The sequence below is a fragment of the Ciona robusta genome, chromosome 6 (assembly GCF_009617815.1).
Source record: "Ciona robusta chromosome 6, ASM961781v2".
Taxonomy (NCBI): domain Eukaryota; kingdom Metazoa; phylum Chordata; class Ascidiacea; order Phlebobranchia; family Cionidae; genus Ciona; species Ciona robusta.
In genome coordinates, this window is record NC_143240.1 from 4,097,166 (window position 1) to 4,118,690 (window position 21,525).

At 36.6% G+C, this 21,525-nt stretch overlaps 2 protein-coding genes across 3 annotated transcripts; both read left to right on the top strand.

Moving 5' to 3' along the window:
• The first annotated feature begins 137 nt into the window (after positions 1-137).
• LOC149735124 (DCC-interacting protein 13-alpha-like) lies at positions 138-15,846 on the top strand. Of its 2 annotated transcripts, none has more exons than XM_089879760.1 (19): positions 138-310; positions 847-945; positions 1,817-1,876; positions 2,167-2,238; positions 2,551-2,615; positions 3,350-3,473; positions 3,825-3,878; positions 4,289-4,381; positions 4,764-4,846; positions 5,499-5,669; positions 6,712-6,874; positions 7,454-7,631; positions 8,193-8,365; positions 9,516-9,656; positions 10,097-10,237; positions 10,890-11,039; positions 11,546-11,737; positions 12,201-12,320; positions 15,663-15,846. In XM_089879760.1, exons 1-19 carry the CDS (start codon positions 263-265, stop codon positions 15,666-15,668), a joined length of 2,133 nt encoding a protein of 710 aa, XP_089735886.1. In that variant the 5' UTR covers positions 138-262; the 3' UTR covers positions 15,669-15,846. The 2 variants fall into 2 exon arrangements, with proteins under 2 accessions (XP_089735886.1, XP_089735885.1); XM_089879759.1 differs by lacking the exon at positions 15,663-15,846 and adding an exon at positions 13,834-14,935.
• A 108-nt stretch (positions 15,847-15,954) lies between these two features.
• LOC149735125 (uncharacterized) lies at positions 15,955-20,700 on the top strand. The gene is made up of 7 exons (XM_089879831.1): positions 15,955-16,264; positions 17,159-17,303; positions 18,022-18,055; positions 18,390-18,461; positions 18,809-18,928; positions 19,447-19,589; positions 19,987-20,700. The coding sequence occupies exons 1-7, from the start codon at positions 16,101-16,103 to the stop codon at positions 20,239-20,241; spliced, it is 933 nt and encodes a 310-aa protein (XP_089735957.1). The 5' UTR covers positions 15,955-16,100; the 3' UTR covers positions 20,242-20,700.
• Positions 20,701-21,525: the final 825 nt, after the last annotated feature.

The following is a 21,525-nucleotide window of genomic DNA, read 5'->3' on the forward strand; positions in this document are numbered from 1 at the left end:
TGTTTACTTTTGCTCAATTTTTAAAACTTACTATAGAAATCGTATTCTACAAATAATATTTGCCAAAATGTTTGCACTATTTAATTTATTATCGCAATGTTTTACACCTCATGCTCAATAATATTTAACAATAATATTTAACAATTAATACATGTTTTAGATGGGACTTTAACGCGTAGGTAAGCTCATATTAAATCTGGTCCCAGTTTAATTCCAAAAACGTCAGAATTTTTGCTTTACGTTGGTATTCTAAAAAGGAAATATGTCAAATTTATTACGACTTGAAGATTGCTTAGAAGACAGCCCTCAGGTTTGTTTATTACATGTATTAGTTTAGATTGTAGTTTCCAACAATCCTGGTATATTATCTTGTCTATGTAAATTGTTCTAAACATTTTTCAAAATGTGTTGGGGTCCCTTTAATTATCGCATGTCCATAATATTCCCTGTCCACAATATTTACTACATAGTGGACATGCACTAATTAAAGGGACCAGTGTGTTGTAGTTAAAATGTGTATCAGATTATAGAAAATAAATTTAATAATAATGTAAATAAAAAATAGTTTTCAAAGTGTGTATTCACATACAAAATAAAATCGCTATTTATTCATTATTTGGTAATGCAATGGTAATGAGCCAACTTTGGCCTATATACCAGGTATGACCATGCCTTGCCAAAAGGTGGTTTCTTCACTAGTATACTCATGACCCCTATAGACTGTTAATTGATTAATACACGATTTGGATATTATGTGGAATATGTGCTAAAGGTCTCCTATCACCCTACTGTATATATACAACACTTATATTATTGTTTTAAGTTGTGTATTTAATTTGTTCACAGACAAGAGCATTGATTGGAGTTTATGAAAGAGATTGCGATTTGCTCCTTAATTATTCTAAAGGGCTCAATGCTGCTTGTAAGAGGGTGGCTAGAGCACAGGTATGTATGACATCATAAACTGGTGTATGACATCATAAACTGGTGTATGACATCATAAATACTGGTGCATGTCATCATAAGTGCTGGTGTATGACATCATAAATACTGGTGCATGACATCATGAACACTGGTGCATCATATCATGAATACTGGTGTGTGACATCATGAATACTGGTGTGTGACATCATGAATACTGGTGTGTGACATCATGAATACTGGTGTGTGACATCATGAATACTGGTGTGTGACATCATGAACACTGGTGTATCATATCATGAATACTGGTGTGTGACATCATGAATACTGGTGTGTGACATCATGAATACTGGTGTGTGACATCATGAATACTGGTGTGTGACATCATGAATACTGGTGTATGACATTATAAATACTGGTGTGTATGACATCTTGAGTACTGGTGTGTGACATCATGAATACTGGTGCATGACATCATAAATACTTGTGTATGACAATATGACATCATAATGGCCACAGTTGAGTAGTCTTGTATTTGCTTCACTGAAGACCTTACCCTTATAGAATAGTGGAGTGTCTGTAAGCTGCCTCAGGAAGCAAGTTATTGTTTAAACGGATTCAAAGCAGGGTATTGTTTGGTATACACCATTCATACAACCATTAAGTGTTTAAATCCCAGTTTATACACTGTTCTGTTTCATACCCCATTCAATTGTTTATACACCAAGAATACAGCACAGTTTAAATTTAGGACAATGGCTCCACATCCCAGGTCTCACATAATGCACAAAAACCCTTTTATTTCATTGTTTATCTTTACAGAATGAGCTAAAAATATTTCGTTGGTTTTCTTTACAGAATCAGCTAAAAAATATTTTATTATTTTTCTTCACAGAATGAGCTGACAATGGCAACCCAGGAATTGGCTCAAAAACTGAGGGATTACCAGCACACTGTGAGTCATCAATAAGCTTTATTTATCAACAATAGTGTTTGTGAATTATTGTTCATTATTAAGTAGTTCTATATAAAAATATTTCCAAAAAAATAAATATTTTATTAGAAACCAACATTCATTTTTGGGTCCTACAGCAAAGCAGTCAAAGTAAAAAAGTAACGATCAAAGTTGGCTCCAACACACAAAAATTATCATCTTTTCTCAAATAATAAAAAACGCCTATTGAACCTATTGACTTCTCATTAACACTGGAATAGTTTTAATATTTCACTTGTTTATTTCATTAGAAATTCTCCTTAACAAGTGAAGATGATCTTGTTTCGACGACCATCCAACAACTTCTACCTGACGTGGATGAGGTTAGTTATATTATGTCTTTATCTTTCTAAATATATGGCATATGGTTGTTCTATATCGACATAGCGTTCTCACCAAGTGATTAGGACAATACAGAGTCGTTAAAGAATTCGATCTTTGCAGCAGAAGTACACAATACAGTGTACAACAACAAAATAAACAGTGAAGCGCACCTAAGACCTGCGATGTAGGTCTATTCCCCAACACGTAGGTCCCATTGTAAAACTGCATGGACCTCACCGAAATGTTGTAGCTTGTCAGCATTTAATACACATTTAGGTTGACGCTAATTTCTATTCGCAATTTCTATTTAGATTTCAAGTTTCAATACTGTGCTTCATACACAGTTGGTGGATAACATGGATTACCATTCAACTGAGTAAGTATTTGGTTTGTATATACTCAGTGTTAGACTAGACAAGAGTGGGTGTTATATAAAGACCAGCTTGGTACTTGTAACACTCACTCTTGTTTCAACACTGAGGATGGTTAAAGTTGATTAACTGAAACTGCACCATCCTCAGTGTTAGATGAGACAAGAGTGAGTGTTATATAAAGACCAGCTTGGTACTTGTAACACTCATTCAAGTGAAAATTAATAAATAACATCCATAGAATGATATACAACACCCATGCACCTGGCAGTCTGGCACATAAGTTTGCCCTTTAATAAAATAACCAAATATGTTTGCATTTATATTAAATAACCAAATACCTAAGTTGCATTTAATTACCCAAGTGTGTGTAAAATAACCAGATGCATTTTAATCACTTTAGATTTGTAGTAAAGATATTGCATTAAATGTTGTTGAAACATGGGTATTCCTTACTTCCATTGCTTACAAATCATGCTGTTTTTATAGATTGTAAGATATTAATACCAACAGTTTAAAAAATAACTAAAACACACAAGGTGTTATTTCACGATTCTCACAACAGTTGCTGTTCTAGTGTTTCGAAAAAGCAGGCGTCATAATCTGTTGTTATATATTCTGCATTCATAGAATGATATTTAACACACGAACGCCCCTAGAAAAAACTTGGCTGAATAATATAACAGGAACGCTCATACAGATGGCATAATGTTTGCCTGACAAAAAGATGCTTTCTTAGGTTTGTAGAAAAAGATATGGCTGAATACCTTCGGTTGAAATCAAGTTTTATCACAAGTGATAAACAGCATGAAGAAGCTGCAGCGAAACTTGCTAAGATTTCAAAGAAGAAACCAAGTGAAAAGGTGACTTTAAGCTATTTTATAAATAATATGCTAAATAGTTACTTGTGATGTAAGTTGATAGTGAGCATGGGGTGTATGAATATACCATGTATGCTGTGCAATAAAACTACCATAACCATGTACTGTGTTATTGTATTATATGCTAACTGCATTAAGTATACAGGTAAAGGATAATGAGGTGTATGAATCCACCATATATGATGGGCAATGTAACTAATGTAACCAATTAACCATACAATGTACTGTTTTATATACTTCACCCCATTAAGTTTGTATGTAAATAAGTCATAGTCTATATATAATGGGTATTATACTTAAGTAATAATGTTATAATGACATCTTGTAATCCAGGGTTGGCAAGAAGCCACAGATGCTTTGTATGCTTCAAGGAAAGGATTTCATAATGTAAGTAATATTTAAACTTAAGGTGGTTTCTTTGCTTTGGTGTTATTTACTAGTGGCTTGCATCAAACATGAGGTTTAATGCTGGAAGTTTAAAATGATATGATAAATTGCCAACGCTTATACAAGTAAATGACCACTGTTTATAATGTATAACTTAATATATAAATTCTCTTTAACATAAGTGAGGTCCCACACCATGCCACACCATTGGATCTTAGGTACAGGCTACAGTTAGCCCATTATCCTAACACCCAGTATGCTACAACCCATTAGTGGCCACTGGGTTGGAGCAATTCACATATGGTGTTTTGCCCAAGGACACATACGCCTACAATGGTAATAGTGTCGAGCAATAAACCTGGTAGCTGAATTACTATTTATAGCTTAAATTCAATCATTTCTTTGCACAGACTTCAATGGTGTATTGCAACTTCCTAAACAATCTACAAGAGAAGAAGAAATGGGGAATCTTGCGCCCCGTGATAAGTTTTCTACAGTCAGAGGTATGGGTTGGAATATTGCAATATATGTTGTTATAAAAAGGGTGTTATATACCCCATATTTGGTGTTGAGATATTGCATTAAATGTTGTTGAAACACGGGTATTCCTTACTTCTATTGCTTACAAATCATGCTGTTTTTATAGATTGTAAGATATTAATACCAACAGTTTAAAAAAATAACTAAAACACACAAGGAGTTATTTCACGATTCTCACAACAGTTGTTGTTCTAGTGTATCGAAAAAGCAGGCGTCATAATCTGTTTTATAGCACGGTTGTGAACCTCTTTAACAAAAAAAATACATAGTTTTGAATGTGATATAGCATTATCTTTTGTTATAAGTTATAACACGAAACCTTGCATAGTTTTGATTGTATTTCAGATTGGATATTTTCAAATGGGATCTGAGATATGCAAGAAAGACATTGGAGAGACTTTGACCAAACTTAATGACAATTTAACAAAGTGAGTAATAAAACTACATATTCGATAAAAAACATATCATAGGCTACATAGGTGGACCTGAACTTAAATGCTCTCTTTTAGAATCATGTTTTTCTGTTATGTATGTGTGATAATGCATTCCAGATTAGAGATTAAGAGTAGGCCATAGAATAGGACCTCACCCATATAGAATGGTATTTTTAATTACTTTAATTTTAACTGTCTTTGATTGTAAACCACGTGTTTTTAATGGCTGTCTTTTATTTGTTATTAAATACACATGAGACACTAAGTTATAAAGATTTGATCTTTTTATGTGTCTTGTTTAACTCTTAAGTCAGGTGTGTCCAACATGCATTATAAATTATAAAAAGTTACAAAAAGTTTAATAAGACATAAACAGCTCTTTGATATGTCTTATTTTTGTTGTTGTTAAACACCCATAATTAAAAAATGATACAGAAAATAAATCAACTCCTGTAATTACAAAAAAGCATGAACATAAACCAGGTCATAGAAAGATTCAAGCTTATTAAATTTCCCCAAGCTATTTTGTTGTTGATACCCCTATATAAAACTCTTTGCATCCCAGATTAGGGTCCCAAATAAACCAAATAATATAGAAAACAAATTAAGTTCCTCTCACTATAACTAAACCATCCTCTCATCCCAGGTTAGAGGAGCAAGCGCGTGAGAACCGGGACCTAGATGTTGAGCGTATGGACAGATTGGATGCCGGAAGCACAAGATCTTACATCCCTGATCCTCCATCCTCCATGGACTTCCCGGATCTTGCAGTGGATCGATCGCGGACACAAATCAGCGGATATTTATTTTATAGAAGGTGTGGTTTATGTTTTTGATAATTTCTATGCAAAAATTGTGATACCTGTATGATGTTTCGTTGGGTTTACTATAATAATAGAAATTGGCCAACTCTGGCGTAAAAAACAAAACCCTGGCGTAATAAACCTACATTCCAGGTCTCAGGTGTGCCTCACTGAAGACCTCACCCTTATAGAAAATAATTATTTAGGGTCTGTAAACTGCCTCAGTGGTGTCTAGATGGTAGCACCCCGGGTGTTGGGGTAATATTAGACCTACATTCCAGGTCTCAGGCGTGCCTCGCTATAGGACCTTACCCATATAGAATAGAATGTGCATATACAATGTTGGGGTAATTGGCCAACTCTGGTCTAAATCCCAGGTCCCATGGCGTGCCTCACTGTAGGACCTCACCCATATAGAATAGAATGAGCATATACAATGTTGGGGTAATTGGCCAACTCTGGTCTAAATACCAGGTCCCATGGCATGCCTCGCTATAGGACCTCACCCATATACAATAGAATGTGCATATACAATGTTGGGGTAATGGGCCAGCTCTGGCCTAAATTCCAAGTCCCATGGCATGCCTCGCTAAAGGACCTCACCCATATAGAATAGAATGTGCATATACAATGTTGGGGTAATTGGCCAACTCTGGTCTAAATACCAGGTCCCATGGCATGCCTCACTGTAGGACCTCACACATATAGAATAGAATGTGCATATACAATGTTGGGGTAATGGACCAACTCTGGCCTAAGTCCCAGGTCCCATGGCATGCCTCGCTATAGGACCTTACCCATATACAATAGAATGTGCATATACAATGTTGGGGTAATTGGCCAACTCTGGTCTAAATCCCAGGCCCCATGGCGTGCTTCACTGTAGGGCCTCACCCATATAGAATAGAATGTGCATATACAATGTTGGGCCAGCTCTGGCCTAAATTCCAAGTCCCATGGCATGCCTCACTGTAGAACCTCACCCATATAAGTAGAACATACATGTACAAGCTGTAGCACATATTACCACACCCTAATAACCCCCCCACCCCACAGCCGAGGTGGTTTACTATCCCAATGGCATCGAAGTTACTTCTTCACTCAAGGTGGGAACTTAATGCAACAATCCAAACGTGAGGTGGCCGGCCAATTATTTCTTGATCTTGATGCTTGTACAGTGGATCGGATCGATACAGATGACCGAAGGAATGCTTTCCAGGTTAAACTTGTACTTTTAGTGGGGTGGGGTGATAGGGAAAATGTTTTCATGGGGCAAAATGGGACGGGCATGATGGGGCAAAATGGGACGAGCGTGGTGGGGTAATATGGGACGAGTGTGGTGGGGCAAGACGGGCCAACTATTTTCTTTTATTCATTAAATAGTAGGAAGGCAAATACATGGGCGGGTCCTTTATACCAGATGATGTGCAACAATATTATATAAAACAGAACCCCGACCAGGCTTTCAGTCTTATTAAACAATGCATTATTAATATATAAATAAAAATAGTTATTTTAAGTTATAAAAATTGGTTACACTCTGATTTTATACCGGACTGCAAAAAAATTGTATAATATATTACTGAGGGGAAGATGAGACACCTTTAGCTCATAATATCCAAATATCCTGATCGTGTTTTAAACAAATAACAACAGTCTATGGAAGTCGTAAGGATATAGTTTTATATTTCTTTGAATGTTCTTTGTTTAATACCAAATGGGATGAGAAAATAAAATGAAAATGTGTCCCATCTTTCCCACCGTACCATACAGTAATACTTCCCCCACCCATACACAGGTGACATCATCAGACAGCAGGCGTGTAGTTGTTTTACAAGGTGAAAGCAAACATCAGTATGAAGAATGGATGGCCACCATTGGTAATATATCGGCTGGTTTATATCTACATGATGATCCACAGGCAGCTGCTGTAGAAACACAGAAGCAAGATACTGCTGTGGTTGAAACTACAACAGGTGATTTTATAAATGGAGTTATTTATGAATAGTTTGTGAAAATTTGACTCTATACAATGTTGGAGTAATGGACCAACTCTGGTCTAAATCCCAGGTCCCATAGCATGCCTCACTGTAGGACCTCACCATATAAAATGTGTATATACAATGTTGCGGTAATGGGACAACTCTGGTCTAAATCCCAGGTCCCATAGCATGCCTCACTGTAGGACCTCACCCATATAAAATGTGTATATACAATGTTGCGGTAATGGGACAACTCTGGTCTAAATCCCAGGTCCCATGGCATGCCTCACTGTAGGACCTCACCCATATAAAATGTGTATATACAATGTTGCGGTAATGGGACAACTCTGGTCTAAATCCCAGGTCCCATGGCATGCCTCACTGTAGGACCTCACCCATATAGAATGTGTATATACAATGTTGCGGTAATGGGACAACTCTGGTCTAAATCCCAGGTCCCATGGCGTGCCTCACTGTAGGACCTCACCCATATTATATAGAAAACAATGTGCAAACAAAATAATTCACAAAATTACCTCAAAAAATTATTTCCAGCTTTAAATACTGAAGAGTCGAAACCCCCCAACCAATCTGAACCTCCAGATCGCAAATCATCATCTCGTGGCTCAAGCTTCGAAACTAAACACGAGTCGTTACGTCCGTCCATGTTTGAGAGAATCAAACTTGCTGCATCATCGCTTATTAATTCTGATGAGTCATCGCCACAGGTAAGTTTTTTTGCTTTGTAAAATCTGGGGTTATGTTGTGAATAGCAGTTGTTGTATGGAACCGTGTGGTCTTTACTAGCAAAGCTATTTTAAGTTTAAAACTAAGGTACTAAAGTATAATGCAGCGGTTCCCAACCTTTCTGGTGCCATGACCCTTTTATAACATTTGCCAAGTTGCGGTGACCCCAAGGATAAAATTAGTTGGGTCGCTTTTGAAAGTTATATAGGCTAGGCTACCTATGGTTGATGCCGGGAATTCAATAAAATCGCGACCTCAAGTCCAACTTTTGCTTAAATGCATTTCAGCAATCAGCAATTAAATTTTTATTTTCATGGTAAAGGCCTTTGTGACGTAATGAATTACCTAAAATCAAACGAGTAAATCCTGTAATTTTTCATAGCCGCTAAACTGCCGTTAAAATCTTGCTTTCCGAGCATATTTGCCATTATTAAACAAAAATCCTGTAATGAGGCCCAGGGTGTTCTAGTTTGTCTAGTACTCTAGTAAAATCGCGGTGCGCTCTGTGATGAGCTGCCCATTGTTAGGAGTTAACTTTTTAAATTTCTAAACTAATGAAATTGTAAACTTCTCAGAAGGCCTCAGGTGACCCCAGGCAAATTGTCAGGCGACCCCAGTTGGGAACCGCTGGTATAATGTCATTCCTGTTTCTAAATATGGTGTGACATTTCACCCCTAATGTTGCGAATAAGACACGCAACCTGTTCCCACAATCCTTTACATTATATAAATATCAAATACAGTAATGATCTGGTGCTACGAAAACGTAACCAACAAAAATTAAGTCCAACCACTAATGGTAATAGAGAAATATATTTCGCCTAAATGGCATCGTCATTCTCTGCAAGGAAGCGTATAAAGATTTTTTTTATATGTTCAGAGTAAATGCTGTTATGAAATATAGTAAAACTGACATGCTGAAACTTACTGTAGGTTGTTTTCACATCTGTTTCAAAAGTTCACACCCCTTGGCTCCCAACATACCGTCCATGACCCCACCCCACTAGCATGTGTTGCCAAAGGACTCAACTAAATAGTTTTCTGCAAAAATCTTTGTGTCATAAAAGCTGTTGTTCTTTATATTATTATTTTTTAGATATTTATTTGATCCCCAAATATCTGTCCCCCCAGGAACATGTTCTAGCTCCTCCTAGTGAAGGAAGTGGTGACGGAAGCCTCGTAAGCCAAGAAATGAAGATTGAGATAAAAGAACCGATTCTGTTTGATCTTCCGTCACCATCTGTTACTACCAATCCTACCCCTGTTAAAACTGTAAGTTTGGTTTTGTTGGTGTATTGTGTGTTTTTATTCTATATAGGTGATGGTCTTACTGTGTTGGTCTATTTTTTGTGTTTTTGTATTGTGTGCGTGAGATGGGTTTTGTTTGTATTCTATATGGGTGAGGTCCTACAGGAAGGCGCACCACGGGACCTGGGATTTAGGCCAGAGTTGGATCATTACCCCAACATTGTATAAGCACATTTTATTCTATATGGGTGAGGTTCTACGGCGAGGCATACCATGGGACCTGGGATTTAGGACAGAGTTGGTCCATTGCCCCAACATTGTATATGCACATTCTATTCTATATGGGTAAGGTCCTGCAGTGAGGCACGCCATGGGACCTGGGTTGGCTCATTACTTAGATTTCTACCACTTTTTCGACGTTTTCAATTCAAACAGACCCCAATAATTATTAAATATATAATTAGACACCACCAAGTGATGAAGCGCCTGACCCCATTAAACCCAGCAGTGATGCACAACAACAACACAACAGTGTTGCCGATAATCTAACAGAAGAATCAGCTTTTAAAGCCATGTTTGTTGTGCGATTCTTGGGCTGTAAGCGGGTAAGTGTCCCCATAACAATACATAAGACTGCATTGCCTTTACCTGCTAGGAAGCTACGTACCCTAATTTGTGTAATACTATCATTATATCATAGGTGTAGTGTTAAAAGGTGTCGGACCCCCAATTTTACAAACAGAGACTTCATATTTTATTCAATGAGGTTTCCTATGTTTGACAACTATGAATGTAACTGTATTTTAACAATGTCACTCCAGATTTTACCCTGCTGTTAGGTGTCTATACAAACAAGCAGGGGCAAAGTATATTGCATTCACCACATTAATCAATGAGGTTTCCTATGTTTGACAACTATGAGTGTAATTGCATTTTAACAATGTCACCCCAGATTTTACCCTGCTGTTAGGTGCTTATACAAACAAGTAGAGCCAAAGTATATTGCATTCATCAGTTCACCACATTAATCAATGAGGTTTCCTATGTTTGACAACTATGAGTGTAACTGCATTTTAACAATGTCCCACCAGATTTTACCCTGCTGTTAGGTGTCTATACAAACAAGCAGAGCCAAAATATATTGTATTCACCACATTAATCAATGAGGTTTCCTATGTTTGACAACTATGAGTATAACTGCATTTTAACAATGTCACCCCACATTTTGTTACCAATTAAAAAAGCTATTTTTTCCAGGTTGACCCGGACTGCGACTTGGACAACTCGATATCGGAGACGCTTTGGAAAGTAATGTCGGCACGAGCATATTACAAGATGTTCCGCATGAACGAGCTACACTTGGTGGTGTCTGATCAAGCTCTCTCATTGGTCGATCCAAATACTCAGGTAAATACTTGCGTGTGATTGGTTGGATTAAATTCAGATTTAGAAAAACGAATTTTTTATTTTTGATGGCGTTTATTGTATGTTTATGTTAAACCAAAGTGTGTGAAGTGCACAGTTTTAACTGACCTCCATTCAGTGCCATAGCCAAAGTATGTTACATACACTGTATACCGGACAATATATTGTTATATATATAGTGTGTTCAAGCCAGATTTTAGCCATTACCCTAACATGAGTTTTGTTCTTACATACACTCAGTTTTATCAAATGCTGTGCATTTTTCTTGTGTTATTACCAAAGTACATTAAATCCACAGTAGTTTTGTATTATCACCAAAGTAAATTCAATCTACAGTTAATTTGCATTAACACCAAAGTAAATTCAATCTACAGTTAATTTGCATTATCACCAAAGTAAATTCAATCTACAGTTAATTTGCATTATCACCAAAGTAAATTCAATCTACAGTTAATTTGCATTATCACCAAAGTATATTGAATTCACAGTTGAGCCGTGAAACGTTCCCAATTTCCTCCGTGCTTTGTTCCAAGACACAAGCGGACAACACGAGGTTACTTGGGTTCGTCGTGCAACACGCGCAACTTGAGCAACTTATGTGCTACACGTTCGAAAGCAACGCTGACGGCGATGATGTATGTTGCGCACTGAATACTGCGAGGGTGATGCAACAGAGTAAGGTGGGTGGATACGTAGTCGTTATTAAAAGTGGATTTATGTTTTATGCATGTAGACAAGCTTTAAATACTAATATATTACGCACAAAGTTACATACGTGGTAACTTGTAGGCGGGCACGATGTGTATGGAACAGAACACCTGTGTTATAGCGACTGTCGTTTACCCGCCACGTGAGAATAAATAAGTTACATTTATTTTTACCATTGTAATATTGTTTCCATTTCCAGTATCACCCATGCAGTTATTTGGATATAATGGTATAATGTGCTAAATGTGTCCCATCTTACCCCACGTTACTATATACCAGTTTACCTCCCCTTATTATACAATACTTATCTACCCCTAGTTGAGCACGAGGCCAATTAGTGAGCTTTCGGTCAAATACAACTAAACTTATAAACACCTTTATCTCTGCACACCTCATAAAGAATAGATTTCTTACCCGTGTACATTATCTACCCAGCTTGAGCACGAGGAGAATTATAAACAAAAGGAATTAGAAGAAGAACTTCAAACCCAGAGTCGTATGATGAGGTCTTTGGATGAGGAGGAAGACACCACACTTGTGGCTGATGATGCTAAGGTACATGGGGATATGTGATGTCATCAGGTGTGATGTCATCAATTATGATGTCACCTTATTATAATTGGATGTCATTGAACACGATGTCACACGTTGCGATGTCATTCAGTTATGATGTCATTAAATTATAATGTGATAAATTTATGCTACGCAATGCAAAATGAAGACAATAGCTTTGCAATGATGTCATAATGGTGTATTGTGGTTTAGTTGGCATAGCGATAATGATGTAATAATAGTGTTTTGTTTCAAACTAATGTTATTGTGATGTAACAACGTTTGGTGTGTTTTAATTGTGTTAATAGTCAAGCTTTAAAAATACCATAACATCCCAACTGTTTATATTATTTTTTAAACAAGTTATTAAACTCGTTTTAACACACACAATGTTAGGTATCCTAAGTTTAAGGCTATCAATGTATTTTAGCAATGTCACCCAAGATTTTGTTAAAATTTAGTTTATAAATACTGAAGTTTTGGTATCTGTAACTTCCTTATATTGTGCAATGCATTAGTGTGATGTAATAATAGTAATATATTGTCATTTGTTTATATTACATTCTGTATGAAACCTAACTTATATTTATTGGTGTATATGTTATGGAGCACCCATACACCCAACTAAATAATAAATGCTACCAAAAATAAATTATTTATTGTAAGTTAATTTAATAGTAACAGCTTTTGTAAGTCAAAAGATATAAAAAAAGGTAAATCGGTATTTATGTAATATGTATTAATTGCTAGACTAATATTTTATATAATAATTATACCCGTCTTACCCCACAGTAGTATAATCTTTTAAAAGTTGAAAGTTAAACTTTTAATGTTAAATTTGTGTTTATAAAATGTTTATAAGTTAGTACTAATGTAGTTGATAGATTCCTTACATAATCTGCATGTTTCAATGATCACTATGATGTCATAATATTGGTCTACAGTGTTAAACAAACAGTATTTATATATATAATTATTTATCGAAAATTTAATGGCTAATAACATGGGTGTTATACTGTTTTCTAAACTTGTTGTTTTTCTTGTTTTGTGACTAAAATTAATGCTTGCAGTTGTAGTTTTATTTTCTTATTCCAGTATTTTGTAAAAAAATGCTTATTTAGTAATGTACTAAAATACTAGATAGTGAAAAAGTTTATCTTAAAAAACTGGCGCGTACAAAAAACTTATTGTTTTGGTGACTTTAAAACTAAAACGACTTGTCAAAGTGATTGCTGTTGTTCAATTCTCTTATTCCAGTGTTGTTCAAAGTTAGCAAACAAAGTAAATTCTGTAATCTATTCGAAATTATTACAATCTAATGTTAAAAAATTTAATGTTGCTTTCAAAGTTCAAACCACAAAAATTAAAACCTTGTTGTTTTGAACTTATTGTTTGGACTTGTCGTTCGCGCATTAGTTACAAAAACGGCGCCCAAAAATATCATGGTCTGCCCTCGAGCTAAATGCCTTGCAACTCTATACTGCTTTCGGTGGTAAAAACTTAAACCTAATTTTAGGACGAAGGATCTGAATTTTATCAAGATTTCTGACAAAATGTCACCCCGGAACGCAAAATGTGGCGAAACATTAAACTAAATTGTTGCCTGCTGTACCAAAGTGCTATCATGTTGCATCATTCATGTGTGTATTGTTGCAATGCTAATGTGTTTATTTTGTTCCAAGCTTTATATGGTAGGTTGGGGTAAGATGGTCCCTGTTTTCATAAAGTAAGTTGGGGCAAGATGGTTTCTGTTCTTATTTATCGTCCCATTTAGTAGTAAACAAAGAATGTTTACAGAATTCTACAACCGTATCCTCACGACTTTAAAAGTGCGTTGTTATTTGTTAAAAACACGATTATAAGTATGAGATATTATGTGATTACGATATCCATCTTACCCCACATTACTTTTGCTTCTGTAACTTATTTATAATTACACAAAATTGTAATGAACATGTTTATAATTTCATTATGTTGTACTCGATGGGTGTTTTTCCGATCTTATCTTCTGGCGTAAAATTAGACATAGATTTGTTATAAAAAAAACATTGTTTTATATATTATGCTACTCGTTTAACATATATAATATTATTTAAAGAATATTCCATATATTTATCTCTCATAATAGACCTTTTATATTACTGTGGGGTAAGACGGGACACCTTTAGCACAAAATATCCAAACATCCTTATCGTGTTTTAAACAAATAACAACGGTCTATAGGAGTCGTGAGAATACAGTTTTATAATTCCTTGAATGTTCTTTGTTTACTACTAAATGGGTGGATAAACAAGAATGAAAAGGTGTCCCATCTTCCCTCATTCTACTATATTACATTTAATATTATATAATGAGACTTTTGAACATTTACACCTTCTGTATGGCAGTTAAAATCTTGTTTCCATAAAAACAGGGTTTTGCAATTCGTGGCTTTCCAATCTAAAATTCTATATTTAAAAATAATAGATTTGAAAATGTTTAATTACCCCTAAGTATTCTCTACTGTGTTTATTCTATCAATGCAATTTAGTTTCAAAAGTACCTATCCCATATTTTCTATTTAAATTTTGAACTGTATCATGTATTCGCATTAAATAATAAAGCTTGTCCTATTCTAACTATGATACTTACTGTTGATTAAACTATTCTATATGGGTGAGGCATGCAGGAGGAACTGAGATTTAGAACAAAGATGAAACTAAAAATATATTATATCCAGATTATTTTGAGGAAAGGGTCAAAACTAGGGATGCACATTACAGAATTTTGAATCCGTGAGATTCGGATCCTTTTGTATTCGAATCTAATTACGGGATTCGGTATTCTGTTTAATGACGTCATCATATGTCATCTCGTATACTATAATAACAATTTTTGAAACTTATTAATTTTGAAAAAAAAATATTTTTGTGTTTGTGGGACTTTCGAGAGTAAACGTTTCGCAACGTCTTTTCATAGCCTGCTATACGTTTCGTGACGCAAAAACTCCCCAATAGTACAATTTTTGGTCATTTTACAGCTCATGACCCAACAAGGCTACTAATAAAGAGTCAATAAACTGACTTTTGTGGGTGATATTATTTTTTCCTATAAACATAAAAAGATTCGAAATTCTAGATTCGAAATAAAGTATTCTAGGATATCCTAGAATACATAATTATTCTGTAATGTGCATCCCTAGTCAAAACATGAGATTAAGTTATAAAAATACCATTACATTCTCATTATATGCATTACTTATCGCAGTAATGTTTACCAATAACCTGAGTAAAGTTATCAAAATGCCCGAAGCAGTTTTGATCCAGCAGTTAATAAAACTTGTGGTTTTTTCTGATGTTACTGCAGACGTAGATTTTGCAGAATAAACGGAAAGACCTTTCAAGTGTGTAAGTTGTTTTGTTTTTAGTGATTTTTTTATAAATGATTTCCCTGTGGGTTTGACTATATGTTTTTTTCTACCTCGAGTCAGAATTTTTCGAGTGTTGTAATAGATAGATAATGTTAATTTTGTGATGTATTTGAGACCTGGGATTTAGGCCAGAGTTGGCTCATTGCCCCAACTTTGTATATGCACATTCTATTCTATATAGGTAAGGTCCTACAGTGAGGCATGCCATGGGATCTGGGATTTAGGCCAGAGTTGGCTCATTACCCCAACATTGCATATGCACATTTAATTCCATATGGGTCTATTCTATATATAATAATAATATTTTCTTATAAATTGTCCATTTAGATTTCTGCGAAACTTGGTTCTTTAGATATTTTGCAGAAGTCGTCGATATGAAGGTATCTGAATACAATGATCCCTTACGCCATCGTGTGGTGAAATCCAAGGCCTCTGTATTAGCACGAACCCTTGTTTTGCTCGTCACGGCTGGATTTGCCCTCGTTGTTGCTTTCAGCTGTGTTTTCTACGCCGCTCATGCTCAACACCGAATGTTGCAGTAAGTTGTATACCACGTGCTCACTGTCGAGTTATAACATGGGTGTCTTCTTATACACCAGACACACATGGTGTATTTATACACCTCATGCTCCCTGTCAAGTTATAATGTGGGTGTCTTCCTATACACCAGATACACATGGTGTATTCATACACCTCATGCTCACTGTCAAGTTATAACATGGGTGTCTTCTTATACACCAGACACACATGTTGTATTCATACACCTCATGTTCACTGTCAAGTTATAACATGGGTGTCTTCTTATACACCAGAGACTCATGGTGTATCCATACAACTCATGCTCACTGTTGAGTTATAACATGGGTGTCTTCTTATACACCAGACACACATGGTGTATTCATACACCTCATGCTCACTGTCGAGTTATAGCACGGGTGTCTTCTTATACACCAGACACACATGGTGTATTTATACACCTCATGCTCCCTGTCAAGTTATAACGTGGGTGTCTTCCTATACACCAGACACACATGGTGTATTCATACACCTCATGCTCACTGTCAAGTTATAACATGGGTGTCTTCTTATACACCAGACACACATGGTGTATTCATACACCTCATGTTCACTGTCAAGTTATAACATGGGTGTCTTCTTATACACCAGAGACTCATGGTGTATCCATACAACTCATGCTCACTGTTGAGTTATAACATGGGTGTCTTCTTATACACCAGACACACATGGTGTATTCATACACCTCATGCTCACTGTCGAGTTATAACATGGGTGTCTTCTTATACACCAGACACACATGGTGTATTCATACACCTCATGCTCACTGTCGAGTTATAACATGGGTGTCTTCTTATACACCAGACAAACATGGTGTATTCATACAACTTTAACTCACTGTTGTATATCATCTTAGATTCCAGAATGAGTTGACAAACATGAAAGTTTCGTTGCACAAAAGATCGGCAGAGTTGGAAAGCAGAGTTCGAAGAAGTGTTTCACGGAATAACTTTGTGAAGAAACCAATTAAACACGTTGTGAAAAGAAATGCAAATGTTAGTGTAAGTTGTACGAGTGTTTTATTCTATTTGGGTGAGGTCTCTGACGTCTCTATTGGAACCTGGGCCTAGATCGCATGGCGTGCCTCACTGTAGGATCTCACCCATTTAGAATAGAATATGCATATACAATGTTGGGGTAATTTTAGGCCAGAGTTGTCCCATTACCCTAACATTGTATATGCACATTATATTCTATATGGGAGAGGTACTACAGTGAGGCACGCCATGGGACCTGGGATTTAGGCCACAGTTGGCCTATTACCCCAACATTGTATATGCACATTATATTCTATATGGGTGCGGTCCTACAGTGAGGCACGCCATGAGTCCTGGGATTCAGGTATATTACCCCAACACAAAGGGTGCTACCTTCATACTCCACTGAGGTAGTTTACAGTGAGCCATAGGACTTGTGGTATAGGCCAGAGTTGGGCCGTTGCCCAAACACCCTATATAAATATTAATGAATGTAACTTAAATATTTGATTTCATAATAAATAGTTCTATTTTAAAAGGGCCGAGGTTGTATTTAACTAGGGTGGCAGGGCCCTCAGAAATTGGGACTATTTGACGCAGTTCCTCAACGCCCAGAGATTCAGACCACAGTTGGCCCACACATCATGTCTAAATCTCAGATTCTCAACTAGAACCTCACCCATATAGAATAGTAACACCTTAAAATTGGTACCACTGAAATAAACCAGTTATTTTTCTACAGGAACCTGTTGTAGTAACAACCCCCCAACCTAACGGTAAGATTTCTATGTTTTTTCTAAAATACGAACGAATGAATGTAACTTACTTTTTTCTTGCGAGCCCGGAAAACGGGGCATGAGGTGTTGCGAGCCTGGAAAACGGGGCATTTCTTGCGAGCCTGGAAAACGGCGCAGAAATTACCAGTCAGTTTTTTTGACTGGTAATTTGAACAGCCCATTAGAACACTGGGTTGGAGCAATTGCCGTTAAGTGTCTTCCCCAAGGATATATACCCCCACGATGGTAGCAGCAACGAGCCTTGAACCCATTACCTCTTGGCTAGAAGCAGTTGCGCCAATTATATAAGGTTGTTAATGTTGTTTCTATGTAGCTGGAGTTACGTACATACGGTGGGGAAGACGGGACTGCCCCGAACAAGTTGAAACTAGCTTGGTTTACCACGGTAAGTTGGAATATTTACTTTTTGTTGTTGAAACTTTGGATGAATGAATGTAACTTATTTATCCTTGCATGGCGGGGCGACAGTCATTATAACACGGGTGTTCTGTTTCATACACCTCGTATTTGCTTACAGTCATGTATGCAACTTTATGGGTGAATGTATTTTTCTGTTTGGCTGACAATAATTTAGACAACCCAAAGGTGACCACTGGGTTGGAACAATTGCTTCAACCAACATTTCTTTGCGAACATAGAACCAGTTTGATAAACCAAATATATGTACATTATATACACTATATATAATATACACACCATATACTATTTACACCATATATATATATATAACAGGTTCTGCAGCTGGTGGTCACCACACACATACAGGGGGCAGCACGGACGTTATTTGCCTTGCTGGCAATATTAGTTACACAGAAGAAAGAGTGAAAGGAGGTTACGTTACCGGAAAGCAAGGTAACCATTTACATAAATGTAACTGAAAGATCTTCCACCTGTTTTAAAAATATGTTCTATTTTATTTCTATTCTATATGGGTGAGGTCTTACAGCAAAGCATGCCATGGGACCTGGTGTGTAGGCCAGAGTTGGTCCATTACCCCAACATTGTATATGCACATTCTATTCTATATGGGTGAGGTCCTACAGTGAGGCAAGCCACTATGGGACCTGGGATTTAGGACAGAGTTGGCCCATTATCCCACCCAGAGTGCTACTGTGTGAACTTCCACCAGATAACAACTATGAGTGTAACTGTGCTTTAACAATGTCACCCCAGATTTTACCCTGCTGTTAGGTGTCTATACAAACAAGCAGAGTCAAAGTATATTGCATTCACCACATTAATCAATGAGGTTCCCTATGTTTGACAACTATGAGTGTAACTGCATTTTAACAATGTCACCCCAGATTGTATGCAAAATTCAAAACCATTACGCTGTACATATCACTAAACTACTTGTTATATTCTAACAGCCAATTCACATTTGTATGGGCTTGAATACCGAGATTCTTCATGGGTGAATGATCTGTTGGATTATTCACTTACTGAGAATGTAGCAGTTCAATACCACAGCGTACCTTGCGCTCTGTGTATGGCAACTAGGAGGCTTAATCAGGTGTGTTTTGTGATGTCATTATCTCATGTGTGATGTCATCATCTCGTGTGTAATGTCATTATAGCTTGTGTGATGTCATTATATCCTGTGTGTCGTCATCATCTCGTTTGTGATGTCATTATACCTTGCGTGATATCATCATCTCGTTTGTGATGTCATCATCTCATTTGTGATGTCATTATACCTTATGTGATGTCATCATCTCATTTGTGATGTCATTATAGCTTGTGTGATATCATGATCTCGTTAGTGATGTCATTATACCTTGTGTGATGTCATCATCTCGTTTGTGATGTCATTATACCTTGTGTGATGTCATGATGTTTTATTTAATAAAATTCCTGTTATTTCTTGAAACCCCGATTTAAACCACAATTCTAACCAAACATTATCCCAGTTAATGATACCAGGAAGAAATGAATGTCCAGAGGGTTGGTTTCTTGAATACACAGGTTATATGATGTCTTCTGGTAACTCAGACAAGCACGGTATTCGTCCTCTATGTGTAGATGACACGCCGCAAGTGGTGCCTGGCACACAAGGCAACCAGCAAGGAGCGTCGCTTTTTATAATGGAAACTTCGTGCATATCTTTATTGTGCGAACCTGTTGTGGCAGGGAGAGAAATCAGATGTGTTGTGTGCACAATATAATGCTGAAAGCTCATATATATATATATATGAATGATATAATGTCCATATATAGGGCTGCTATTAAATCGGGTCATGCTTGCTTTGCATTGAATCTGCATATTGTATAACACAAACTTTACACAAGCTGTTCTATTGTATGCACAATATAAGGCTATAAAGAAGTTTATGACAATATATAATGTTATATAATATAAGGCTGCTATTAACTAGGTGCTCCTGCTTGCTTTGCAGACTTGGTGAAACATCTGCTATACTATAATAAGTCTATACTCGATAATTGTAACCTTGATATTCATAATTAAGATTTTGTATAACATACACCAAAAACTGTTGGCATCATTAGTGCTTGTAAAAGACTGAGTAGACTTGATGAAACATCTGCTACATTATAATCACTCTAAACATTTGCAGTTGTACTTTATATCTTGCTTTAAATAAATGGTGTGCTTTGAAATTGGAGTCATTTGTATTCGGTATGGTCGTGTTAAAAAGGCCTCATTGAATATCATACAGAATCTTAGTTAAGAAGTTTGATGCCGGTAATATCTTACTGAATGAATGAATGTAACTTACTTTATCCTCCCGTGGCCGGAAAACGACAGTCGTTATAACACGGGTTTAACACCTCGTGCCAGCTGACGAGTTACCATGTATGTTACTTTTCTGGGTAATTATTTTTTGGGGGATTTTTTTATGTGTGGCTGATAATTTGGCGACCCATTAGTGACCACTGGGTTTGAGCAATTGTCGTTAAGTGTCTTGCCCAAGGACACATACGCCCACAATGGTAGCAGCGACGAGCCTTGAACCAATTACCTAATGGTTACAGGCAAGCGCGCTAACCACTACGCCACGGCGCCGGACAACTGGCATGTTGTTAGAATGGAACACTGATTAAAATGCTGCTACTACTGTGAGCCTATGTGTCCTTGGGCCAAACAGTTAACAGCAATTGCTCCAACCCAGTGGTCACTAATGGGTTGTCTGAATTAGCAGCCATATAGAAAAACAATCACCCACGAAGTTACATATGTGGTAACTTGTAAGCGGGCACGAGGTGTATGAAACAGAACACATGTGTTATATCGTCTGTCGTTGTCCACCATGCGAGAATAACTGAGTTACATACGTGGTAATATAGGACAGAAAAGAATATATAACTACAATGTATGGTGTGCAATTAGACATTTATGTTATAATCCCCGTGTTCACTACTCTTGTACCAGTCATATCTAGATCCATAAGGTAGAACAATAGCAAATATGCTTGTGTAGAATAAAAACA

Coding starts and splice junctions, on each gene's coding strand:
- LOC149735124 (XM_089879759.1), top strand. CDS start 263: ATGTCAAATTTATTACGACTTGAAGATTGCTTAGAAGACAGCCCTCAG. Junction 2,616..3,349: donor ATGGATTACCATTCAACTGA/GTAAGTATTTGG, acceptor ATGCTTTCTTAG/GTTTGTAGAAAAAGATATGG. Junction 11,040..11,545: donor TGGTCGATCCAAATACTCAG/GTAAATACTTGC, acceptor TTGAATTCACAG/TTGAGCCGTGAAACGTTCCC.
- LOC149735125 (XM_089879831.1), top strand. CDS start 16,101: ATGAAGGTATCTGAATACAATGATCCCTTACGCCATCGTGTGGTGAAA. Junction 18,056..18,389: donor AACAACCCCCCAACCTAACG/GTAAGATTTCTA, acceptor GTTTCTATGTAG/CTGGAGTTACGTACATACGG. Junction 18,462..18,808: donor AACTAGCTTGGTTTACCACG/GTAAGTTGGAAT, acceptor TATATATAACAG/GTTCTGCAGCTGGTGGTCAC.